Here is a 12,413-nt window from a genome sequence, read left to right on the forward strand (position 1 = left end):
TATAGTATTAGATATGATACCAAACCTCTCATGACATATGATTCTAGTCGCCAGTCTCGGGACTCTACCAGTGACCTTAGGTGTAGCGGGGACCTACCGTTTCGGCTGGACAATCTTTCGCTCGCCGTGGCGAATTGAGGCGTTGGGGCCGTACCGCCCGAGGAGGGCGCTCTGCGACTGGGAGACGCCGCCGGCGGCGGAGGCGGAGGCCGCGGTGATCGCCGCGAGGCCGCTGCGCAACGAGGTGCAGGTGGCTAGATCCCGGGGATGGGCCAGCCCGTAGGCGCCGAAGGCCGACTGCGAGTGGACCGCATAGTCGAGGCCGGGCAGCTCCAAGGAGGCGATCGGGTGGATGCGGGTCAGCGAAAGCGTGCTTTCGAGCACGGTGCTCAGGAGCGGGGCGCTGCGCAGGGATCTCAGGCTGCCGCGGCGCGTGAGCGTGTCCGGCTTATACATCCGTGGTTTGGGGGGGCCCTTCGCCCCCCGCCCGCCTAATTGCTTGTCACCTCCTCCTCCGGACCGGCTTCTAATTGCCGTAAACGGTCGGCTAGTCCGGCGTGCGGGTCATTCGCAGCAGTCGCTTTATGAGCAATTACGCTGTTTATTGTGCAAAACGCGCGGGTCACGCAACTGCTTAGGCGTCCCCTTCTCCTTGGACTTCTTGCTTTCCGGCTTGTTAGCTTGCTTTCCTGCTTTGCTTTCTTGCTTTTTGATAAGCTTGTTAGCCTGCTTTTTCAATCAGCTGCTTTGCTTTCTAGATTTGTTCAATCCAGCTTGCTTGCTTTTATGCTGCTCCTTTAGCTTCTAGGTTCTCTTAAATTTTTCTTGCTTTCTTCTTTTTTATGCTTTTTTAAAAAGCATGCTTTTTATCTTAGTTAGCCAGCCTGCTGATCTGCTTTTCAATTCTCTTGGCTAGCAAACGAGCTTGCTTTCATTTTCTGCTTTTGCTAACTTTGCAAGCTTGCTTTTCCTTCTGCTTGGTGTCTGCTTCCGCTTTGCTTTGTCTCGCTTTGCCTCGCGTGCTTCCTTTCTGCCAGCCTGCTTTCCTGCTCGCCTGCGTGCTAGGGTTTTGTTGGTACAAATGCCTGTACAAATTGCTCGTCGCTTTGCTGCTTTTGCTGTGCTGTGCTGCGGTCGCTCGGCTGCTTTGCATACAAGATTTGATTTGTCAGATTTCAGATTGCCATTGCGATTGGGAGTGGACACGCGGGAGTTGCCCGCCGGGTTGCGCCCGACTAAACGAATATGCAAAGTGGCTGGGCAGCTGGGTAGTGGGTGGCAAGTGAGCGAGTGGGCAAGTGGGCAAGTGGTGCACAACTAATTGATGGATGGCAAACTGCAACTCGCCCTCCGACACAGCGTCGCCCATTGGGTGCACTCGCGGCAGCTGTCGACTAAGTGATTCATCGAAAGCAACTCTGATTGATGGCACTTGACACTAGTCGCTAATCACTAAGGGCTATTCGCTAATCAGCCCGGCGCGCTAATGAGTAACTCACTGAGATCCCGAAATCACTTACTTGGTGGGCAAGGTCCTACGATGGACATTTAAGAGATTGCTGTTAAGAAGTCTAAAAGTATGCAGTGAAAAATTAATACTTTGAAAATTAATGTTGCATACTTTTAGACACCTATAGTAGTATTTTCAAAACCCCAGTGACTATTATCTGCTATTATAATAGATTTAATGTCCTGTGATAAATTGCTTTTTTCAATTTATATTTCTACACTCACATTTGCAAGCTTCTCTGAAACATTAGTTCATATTAGTGAAGTGAGTGAAAATGTTCATCAACATGTTAAACATATTAATTGAATTACTCACGGCAACACCCAAATGAATAGCTTTAAATCACGAAACTGTTCCAGCTAACGTGTTTAGTTTTAATTAATATTTCACCTATCAGGATTTCCTTGCAGTATATTAACATGCCATATAAAAGGTAGCAGCAATTGCTAGTCTACTGAAAACTGATTTTTACAAAGAATACTCCCATAAAGTTTATAACGTAAAAAAAACCGGATTTTTCGTCCAAAAAATTAAACCCCTATTTTTTGCGCAAAAAAAACAGTATTTTGGTCGACAAATTGCGAAATTAAGTCATATTAAGGAATGTGATACCTCGTTGAGCTCGCAATTAAATTCCCAATCGATTTGCACTTAAGTCTTGAAACTTTAATTTTTGAAAATTTTTCGAAAAAAAGATAATACAACCCCTTACAAAAAATGCGAAAATTCGTCAAAAAATAAATTTCCCGAAAAGTGATAGGGATCGATAGCCTTAGTTGTTACCTGCTCAAAACAGTCGGTCTTTTTGTTGTGCGCCTCGAATTGACTAAATTACGTCTGAAAACGTCTTAAAATAAACGTATTTTCGTGCAAAAAATGCTACTCCTTATTTTTTTCCAAAAAACATCAGTTTTTTCGTTGACAAATTTCGAAATGGAGCCAGAATAAGGAATGTCATATCTCGTTGAGCTCGTAATTAAATTCCCAATCGATTGGCATTTAAATCTAACAACTTTAATTTTTGGCCACTTTTCGCAAAAATGGATGATGTAACCCCTTACAAAAAATGCGAAAATTTGTCAAAAAATAAATTTCCCAAAAAGTGGTGAGGATTGATAGCCTTGGTTGTTAGCTGTCGGATTTTTTATTGTGCGCCTTCATTTGACTAAATTACGACTTAAAAACGGCTTAAAAATAACGTGATTTCGTCAAAAAATAATACTCCCTATTTTTGCACAAAAAAATCAGTATTTTGGTCGACAAATCGCTAAATGAGGTCAGAATGAGAAATGTGATACCTCGTTGAGCTCGTAATTAAATTCCCAATCAATTGGCATTTAAATATAAAAAAATTTATTTTTTGAAAATTTTTCGAAAAAAAGATGATGTAACCCCTTACAAAATATGCGAAAATGGGTCAAAAAATAAATTTCCCGAAAAGTGATGAGGATCGATAGTGTTGGTTGGTAGTTGCTCATAACAGTCGGTATTTTTTTTGTGCGCCTCGATTTGACTAAATTACAGTTGAACAACCGCTAAAAATAAGGGTATGAAAACTAGTTCCCAGAGGGAGTTATATTTACAGTTTATAGGCTAAGAATGTCAAGAAAATGCATCTTAAAGTCCAGCGGAAACTAAAACTCCTTGTTTGTAGGTCAATAGAAGGCACGCGACTATCGCATTGCCTATTTTTGCGCTTAAAATGGAAGTTTTGAGTCTCGGCTGGGTTTTCTAGGTAGACTTTATAGATAGATAGTATGATAATGATATAAGCTAGACTCACTTGTGTCAAATCTAAACGAACGATGATGAACGAACGTTGTTCTTGATAATGGCAATGGCATTGGCAGTGTTGGGGGCGTTATGCTGTTGTTTTTGTTACTGTTGATTTTCTTGTTGATTTGCTGTTGTTGATCTTGTAGATTTATTTTTAAGTTTTAGTTGTTGCGGGGCAGCCCTTGGCCGCCCTCTCACTTTTGGAGTTTTCCTCACTCGAATTTTCTCTGCCGTCTCTTTTTCCTGTGTCGTCGAACACTGAACACTGAACTAGTTATATTTGTTTTTACTTGCTTTTTTACTTGTATGGAACTAGTTTTGAGTTTTGAGTATTTACAGTAATGTGCATGTCTTGATCGCTTGCTATTGTATTGCTGTTTTCAACTGATGATGTGGGGGACAACGACAACCGGGCACAGTGGCACGATTGATTTATTGAGTGGGTGACTGACTGGCTGATTGACTGACTGACTGATTGATTGACTGACTGACTGGCTGGCTGACTGATAGAACCTACGTGTGAAGCCGCAACGAATCAAATGGGCAACCACTCCAATCGGGTCTCGCGATCGCAATCCTTGCGCCCAGGGTTGTTCCTGACTTGTCCAGGGTTGCCAGCTCTTTCTCTGGCCATTTGCCACCGGGTCCAATCCATGGTCTTCGTCCTGCGTCCTGCGTCCTTCTGCGCCTTCACCACCTTCTCAACCCCCCGGAAACCGGAAACCGAGTCCGCTCACTCACCGCCGCTCGCACATCTGTCTCGCCCTCTCGGTCGCACTGATCGCCTTGTCTCACTTGCTCCCGTGGGCGTGCGTGGGCGTGGGGCAGCTGGAGCCACGCCCCAAAAAAAAAAAACAAAATACTTTCAGCTGTCCTCATAGACACTCGACGATCTGAAAAGGGGCAATAAAAAAGGAATACTTTAGTAAAGGGGAATGAAATATATTAGTAATCTATATAAGTAATCTATTACAAATAGCCACATATATGTGGAAATATATAGATTTTTAAAATTCACAGTTTAATTATGTAATACAACATTTTGTTAATTTTGTAGGTATATGGTATGTTATTTATCGAATCTTCTTTTATTAAGACTGACGACAAATGGACGAGTCTTAATAGAAAATAATTATTTTTTTAACTACTATGATCTATTATTAATTTTCTAGTTTCAAGAGATTTTTGTACGTCAAATTATTCTTTATGCCCTAACAGTTTTCTTTAACGAAAATCAGAAAAAAACCTTGCCGCATTTTAGCATCAATTTTATAAGAATCAATTTCAGCACACTTTCCAAAGTTGTTTGTTTGCCGCTTGGCACCATTTTCGTTCTATGCCATGGACTGATAATTTTGGAAATCTCCTTAGCGTTTTTACGATGCCCCACACAAATAATCGATAAATATGAAAATTTCTAATCGCACTCTGATTTTTCGGTCACTTTCCGTGACCTATCTGAAATCAGCTGCGTTGAAGTGGCGAAAAACGCTGCCAAATTACTACAGATGATGCTGTCCACGTCTGGGTCATTGGATGGGCTTTTCCCCCACCACTGCCGCCCCAGATTTTCCGTCATTTTCCACTCAAGTTGGGGGCGTGGACCGCAGAATGTTTTGAGCCACTCAAATGCAGCTCCCCTCCATTTTTCCGCTTTTCCTGCGGGCCGAATAAAAGTGGGCGGAAGAGGAAATTTTGTGCCCAACAGCAAAAAGAATGAAAGTATTTGCTTTGCTAAGCACAAAAATATGTCAAAGTAAATTTCTGTTCATTTTTGCCTTTGCCCGACCTGCTTTATATCCTTTTCCTCAACTCTCTATATGTGTGTGTGTGTGTGGGAAAATGGGTGGAAAAGTGGGGATGGTGGGAGTTCTGTGAGGTCGCGTTGGCTGCGTTGAAATGCGTCGCACGTAGCCATGTAGCAGATTTTCTTTTTAATATTTATACGCCCCCTCGCAACGAAAAACTGCAGCAGTTAGATACTGGCACTGCCAGTTACTTCTGACATTACTGCTCCAGCCACTGGCACTGCTCACGGCTGCGGCTCGAACTTCTTGCGGGCTGGCCTTTTTCGGGATACCCTCTATAGGGATCCCAGAGTGGGGGGTTCCTGACTGCATGGCCAGGCTTATGGTGCAAATTTTGATGCCTAGTTCTTGGACACAGTTCAAAACAGCTCGAATTCCTTTTTATATAGAAATAAATATAATATTATCGAATACTTTTATTCAAAATAGTGTTTTAAAATTTATAAATAAGGTAGATTGATAGGAAAGAATAATAATCTTGAAATTATAATAATCTCTGATTTTAATGATAATGATTTTAAAAGCTGATACCATTGTAACTGAATTATTTTAGGTATATATTTAAGGTTTCCATGAATTTGAAGGAAGCTGGTTAGAAAATATATTATTTATATTCCTATACAATTTTATGGACTGCATAATATCAAAAATAAACTTTTTTTCTCGTGTTACTATACCATCAAAAGTTTTAATATCTTATGAGAATTTTATTTTTTAAAAATTACACACTGTGCTTAAAAGCTTAAAGAGTTTTTATTAATCATTAGAAGTTGAATTAGGATTTAAAAATAGGTTTTATAATTAAACTTTATTTTTAAAAGTACATTTTCTAAGAACACATCAATAATGTTTATTTGTTATAAACCAATTTCGGTTTAGTTTTCTGAGAATATAATTATTGTGAATTTTAGCCTACAATTCCAGGGTATTTCCCAGTGTGCTAGGCTTATTTCCCGCACTTTTTCACGTGCTCCTTTTTTCGCTCGCCTCGTTCCTGCTTAATGCGAACTCGTTGCGGCAGTTAAAGTTGCAGCAACGCTGGCTGAGGCAATTGTAATTAACTTTTAGATGGCTTTTCTGAGTTTTCCCCGGCTACTTGGTCGGAGGTCGGGATGGGAAATGGGAAAACTAGTGGCGCTGGCTTCTTGCAAATGAAATGCGTATTCTTGGCCTTAAGGAGCACTGGCTGCGGGGCTTTTCCCCGCTTTTCCCCGCTTGTCCCCGCTTTCCTTTGCAATTGTAATGAGATTCAAGCAACACGCACAGAAATGGAAATGCGAGACAGAAATGCGCCATTCTGAGCCACTCCAAATGGGATTTTGCAGACATTCGGGCAAGTTTATTAGATCATCTCGGAATGTGTCCGGGCGCAAATTATTAAAGATTGTGTGGAAAAAGAAGTTTCTCATGTTTCCAAAAAACTTTATCCACTGCAGCTTAATTCGAGAACCCTTCTGCTGAATAGTTTTTGTACCCTTGAAGAGGTTATATTAATTTTGTCTGCTTTAAGAAGCTTAGCTTAAGTTAAGATGTATTGAAAAATATATTAATTTTGATACTGGCCTTCAGTTATTTCTTTATATTAAAGTAGTTACTTATGCGCCTTTTTTTCTATCACAGTTCGTTTAAAGCTAACAATTTACTTAAAATAACTTTGGCCCTTCTCTAAAACCTACTTCAGAAATAATTGCATTTGAATCTAGATTTTTCAAAATGTTATTTTTGTTAAAGCTCGCAGGCCAATGAAAATCACAAATGTTCAAAGACAACATTTTACCGAAGAGCACGAAGAAAATCTATTGCCAAAGTGCCATTTCAGGTCTTGAGTATTAATTAACATTCAAGTGGCTTACTTTTAATTTTCCTAGAAATGGAAGATGCACTTTTTCCACACAATGTCTTATTTATACAAATGTAATTTATTTTGAGGGCTTTAAATGGCACAATAAATGAAACGCTTCAAGGGTCATTTATACATTTGTGTGTTTTTTCAAGAACTCATGCAGTACATCTGAGGCACTGAATGCTATGAAAATGTGCTACAAAATCACACTCAAAAGCCTGCAAAACGTGAGTGTCTCTTGGTGTTTTAGGCATTATTCAAGAACCGATTCCCGCAGGTCCCCCGTGTCCTTGGCCAATTTAACCCCATCAGGAAGCGCTTTGTCTTGGCGTCAATTGCCCCGAGTGCGTGCTCGAGGGCAATGAATTGCTATGATTTATGTCCCCGCCCAAGACGGAATTTACATTTTCCAGGCTTTAAAATTTATTTCGCAAATGCCCCGTGGTAGCTGTCAGAGGGAAAAAAATAAATAAAAGGAGAAACGGCAGAGTTGGGCTGGGCAAAATGAAATCGAGGCAGAAAAAGACCCATATCATGCGGCTGCTGTTCCCCTACGGCTTGCGATATGATATATCACGATTACTGCTGACTATTGCTTATTTTGAAATCCGTTCCCCAGACCGCTTTCCCCCCAGATCCGCTTTTCCCCCCTGCCAAAGCCAAAAGTACATTCTTGTTGCGGCTTGACAAGTAAACAAGCGAATCCATCAATCAACCGCACGTAGAAGGCACACAAAAGTGACAATGTGGGTGGTCCCTGGTCCCCGTTCCTTGGACTTGGGTTGTCCTGATCCAGGACTCCAGAATACTCGGCGTAAGCCTGAGAAAGGGGAATCGATATGCACGAGTCGTACGAAATACAATTTCAGACATCACAAAACGACAAGGGGACTGGAAGGGGTTCTGAAGGAAATAACTCGAATCCTTTCGCCACGATACACACACACATCTGGATGAATAAAAATGGGATTCTTTAATTCATGATCAAGTTGGGATAAGCATGTAAGTATTTAAAAGTTCGCAAAAAACGAACAAAACAGAATTCATGCAGTACTGAATGCTATGAAAATGTGCTATAAGTATGCAACAATATAAGTTTAGTTTTTTCGAAAGACGACGTTCTTTTTTCGCTGCATACTTTTAGACACCTCTAAAAAGCAGTCTAAAATGATTGTATTTTCTGAATGCGTCATGGCTTGAAATAGTTACTCCGTTATGTACAAGACCCTTTCAAATTTCTCGTGAATAATTTTTAAGCACTCCACTAAACAATCGTCCATAATCACCCATTTCCCCTAAAAAAGTTTACCTATAAAACGCTTCATTTGAGCGATATAACAGATATAACAAAGTTGTAAGTTGTCTCAATTGCTGCAGCATAAAGTGCGCGTCATAAAGCGAATGTCACTTGGTTACCCCTAGAATTAACCGCGATTTGTCAGGATTATTGGGGGTTGTACTCGCAGGACTTTTCGCGGGGAGATGGGGTTCCTAAGCAGCGTCATCAATATTAAGTTACCAGCCAAAAAGAAAAAAAGCACGATTTCCGCCACTTTTGACTGATAGACTCGTAGTGCTTTGTTCAACTTTATTATTCTTGCCAAACTGCTTCCACTTTCACTATATCTTCTGGGTACTTCCATTGTGTATTTGGGCCTTTTTTTGCTGGAGGGAGTGGCAAACTTTTTGTGGCTCGTAAATTTTATGAAATAAAATGGCAATAAAACGAGCCGAAAAACATGTGTATGTGGGTGCGTGTTTCTGTTTCGGTTCCAGTATATTCTGTATATTCTGCAATTATTTGATTACTTTTGCTCTCGGAATTTATTAGCGAGGTAAACATGGAAATCCACGCACAACTTTGGATTTAAGGGGTGGTGAAAGGGGAGAAATGCGAGTGCAAATATTGAATTAATCAAATTTCATTCTCTCGTGTGTAATTATTCGTGAGATTATGGCCGCAAAGCAGGGTTTATTTGCTCATGTCAAGGGGGTCTTGAGGGCTCCACTGAAAAGTTTAGGCTGGGGCCCAACACTCAGATCCCAAATCACAGTCCCAAAACCCCGATAATCCCCTCGAAACTAGCCTAAGTCCTAGCACACACACACACGTAGACCGAAAAACGACAGGATTTTGTCAACAAACCTCTCGAAAAGCGGACAAAAATTTGTCACACCGACTTAAGCTACTTACGGGTATAAATGCATGCAAATTCCACAAAAAAGGACATCCGAGCGATGCGTCGATAATGCCATTTCAATGAGCATATGCGTTTATCACATTAAAAGACAATTTGGCATATTAAAAAGGGAGCCAGAAATTGCGGATCAAAAGCACTCGGGACACAATCCTTTTGCCAGGGATTAGGAAATGGCGAAAAGCTGGCAAACGGTTCCTTGGCTCCTTGGCTCCTCGGCTCCAGGACCGCGAATCGAATCAATAAAATTCAAATTAGTTTGGGCAATCAGACGAGCTGAGCTGAGCCTACTGCCAATCGCAGTCCCATCCTGGCCCAATCATTTGGCCATCGCCATGGCAAAAAAAGGATGCGCCCTTCTGGCCAAAAGTGTTTGTGGCCACTTGAAACAAAAGAAAATCATCTTCTGGCGCCGAGCACAGGGGGCGGAAAATCCCGGGGCGGGAAATTCGGAATCGGGCGAGTTCTTATCCGGACAAATCAAATCAGAATCAAGTAATTTGCCATGATTCCTCGGCGCTGTGACCGCAAGCTCAATTAAATTACCGAAAATCCAGAAAGGACAACTGGGTGAAAACGTGGATTAAATGGACTGGGATATACCCTATAATGTATTATCAAATGTATCACATTATACAATTTTGGTAGGACTAATCACATGTCATTAGAAGCGTGGATATGCCCTATAGGGTATATTTTTTTATATTAACCTTTAATGTATCATATCTTTAATCTAATTTCAGATTGATTCTTTCATATAAAATCATTAAAATATTTTTGGTGAGCTAAAAGTGATGCATTTCATTTAAAAATGTACAAAGGACTTAATGTTGAAGTAAAATAAGATTTAAATTTTAATATTATCAAACATAGTACCTCTAACACTTCATGGAAATTCAAAATTCAGCTAATAAAATTAGAAACCCATGTGAATGGTATAGTTTTCGCCAGAGCTTTCCTGTACTTGCTGATTATGCGAGTGCGATCGATTGAAGTGTTGTTAACAACTTTATTCCCGGCTTATGGACCAGTCAATTGAGCCGCACTAAGCCAAGGAAAATTCAGAGTGCTGGGATGGAAAAGAAATGCCCCGAAAATGGGTGATACGGATTTGTGGCACTATCCTTTGTGTTTCCCCCGTTTTCCGCCACTTTTCCCCAAGAGTCCTTCGCTCCTTGACGCTTCGTTGGGTCCTCGGCGATTTGCATCCCTCGTTTGGGCAACTTGGCGAACTCAAATTTGCCCACTCCAATCCCATTCGCATTCCCGTTCCCGTTCCAAAGGACTTTAGGCAATCCCTCAGCTAGTTTGTGGGTCATGGTGGCTGCGGCCGAGGCGTTAAGTGTCCTGGATTTATTATTGGATTTGTCCGCTGGCAGGATGTGTGCTATGTCTTCCTGTTGTGCTGGAAATCTCGGCAAATATGCGTGGCAACTTTGGTTAAAGTTCCCCGGGAAAACAACCAAAACCCAATCCAATCCCTCTGCTAATGTGGTTTGTTAGTTCTTCCCTGCTGCCATTAAAAGGCTTTGTTATGGGATTTGTGTACGTGTTGAAATTTACAAAGTTTCACCATCGCCCTCGTCTAATAATCAATTTGGCTGGAAACTCCTGGCCAAAAGACAGCTTTAAGGCCATAAAGTGTTGCTGTGTGTGTGTGCTGTATCCTGGCAAAACCGATTATGAGCATCTTAAGAGCAACAAATTTGCTACGCTTTATGGCCCAGGAACTTGGGGAAAAGTCCAGGGATCGGGATCGGGGAAAGCGAAGGAGCTGCAGCTCAAGTGTTGCTCAATATTTAATGGCTGGCAGGAAAAACAAATAAGTGCCACAGCAGCGAAGTCCTTGGCAGCTGAGTTTTTGCCCCACACTCGGAATCGAATTTGAGACAAAGGAATATAAGTAACAGCAAGTCGAAGAAGTGGGTCAGGCAATTTTCTATTTTCCAGATTTATTGAAGGGAAAAAGGATGTTTTTTGGAGTATCGAATTGCTACTAGCAATCAATTTAAAAAAAAAAGATTATATATAAAGGGTTTAAATATCATCTCTTTATCTTTAAAGTTATGTTCAATGCTCCCTTAAAAATTTGAATAATACTTCTTCCTTTTCAAATGATAATATGACTTGTTTATGGACTTGTTTCTGGGTTAACCGCGGCTTAGCTTTAAGGCTCGTTATCCCCACTCCTGTATGGACTTTTTTTGTTTGCTGGCAAGAAAAACAAATTGTAAATTCGCGAAAAGCGCAGATTTGTTTTCCCAAATTTTTGTGGCTCTTTTGGCAGCGAAAGTTAAGGAAATTCATGGACAAAATGCCTTTCCATCGACGGGGGGGCTGAATTTTTCCTAGGTATTATTGCTGCCCCGGGGGCGCTTTGGCCCCCCCACTTAATCCCCTTTTCTGGGCTTACTTTTCCGCAGTCTGTTTTTGGCTTTTCCCCTGCTTTTTCACTTTTACGCTTCTTTTTTTGTCATCGGTTTATTTTTATAGTTATTACACCCAGCCTTTGGCGTGGGTTGGTTGTCTTTATTGTGTCACGCTGTCGCTTCAACTCTTTGGGAAAGTGGAAAAGGGCTGGGACAGCGGGTGGGAAAGGGGTGTTTCTCTCAAGCACCTTATTGTTCTCATCGCCCATCATCCATCGTCGTCGATTTCTTCAGTCTCCCTCGCTTTTCCCGGCTTTTCCTACGTTTTTCTTCTTTTTTGTTGCCGCTTTGCGGTTTATTTCTCTGTTTGCTGCTGTTGTTGTTTCTGCAGCTTTTATGTGGTCTCAGTTTTAAAAGGATTAAGCTGTCGTTAGGTTTTTGTTCGCCTTTCGTCCTTTTCCCCGCTTTTCCACCCGCTTTTCTTTGAGTGCGTCTCGACTTTAAGCATCGATTATCCATAAAAAGCTGCAGGCACCGCAAATGGAAATGGAAAAGGACGAGGGACGAGGAAAAGCGCCGGGCAGAATGTGGTCATCTTGCGTTGCATCTCGGCTTAAATCTCTTATTGATTCCATATGCAAAACAGACTGAATCCCAGGGATATCGCCTGTCTGCTCCTGCTGCACTTGTAAACCCCTTTTTGCACATGCGATTTTTGTTAAATCAAATTGCAATCAGAGCGTGGGAAAGGGGTTGAACATATACCTTAAATAAAGCTATATTTATGCTGATTTAAAATCCCAGTTCTTGAAAACTACTTTGTTATTCAAATATTATTAGTTACCTTTCAAAATGCTAACCTATTCTTATCTATTATTTTGAGTAAACTAACGTTACAAGGACCAAAAG

At 41.2% G+C, this 12,413-nt stretch overlaps 1 protein-coding gene across 4 annotated transcripts in view; it reads right to left on the reverse strand.

Annotated features, from left to right (window-relative positions):
• The window catches only part of LOC119557433 (innexin shaking-B), a 164,651-nt gene that overhangs the window by 62,147 nt on the left and 90,091 nt on the right, over positions 1 to 12,413 (reverse strand). For 2 of the 4 annotated variants that reach the window (XM_037870185.1, XM_037870187.1), the window contains exons 4-5: positions 3,804 to 4,179; positions 98 to 1,142 (exon numbers count right to left, since the gene is read on the reverse strand). In XM_037870185.1, coding sequence (XP_037726113.1) covers positions 98 to 456 — 359 coding nt within the window. In that variant the 5' untranslated portion in view covers positions 457 to 1,142; positions 3,804 to 4,179. Of the gene's footprint in view, positions 1 to 97; positions 1,143 to 3,293; positions 4,180 to 12,413 lie in introns of all 4 variants that reach the window. The other 2 variants (XM_037870189.1, XM_037870188.1) reach the window with 2 other exon arrangements.

The sequence above is a fragment of the Drosophila subpulchrella genome, chromosome X (genome assembly GCF_014743375.2).
Source record: "Drosophila subpulchrella strain 33 F10 #4 breed RU33 chromosome X, RU_Dsub_v1.1 Primary Assembly, whole genome shotgun sequence".
Taxonomy (NCBI): domain Eukaryota; kingdom Metazoa; phylum Arthropoda; class Insecta; order Diptera; family Drosophilidae; genus Drosophila; species Drosophila subpulchrella.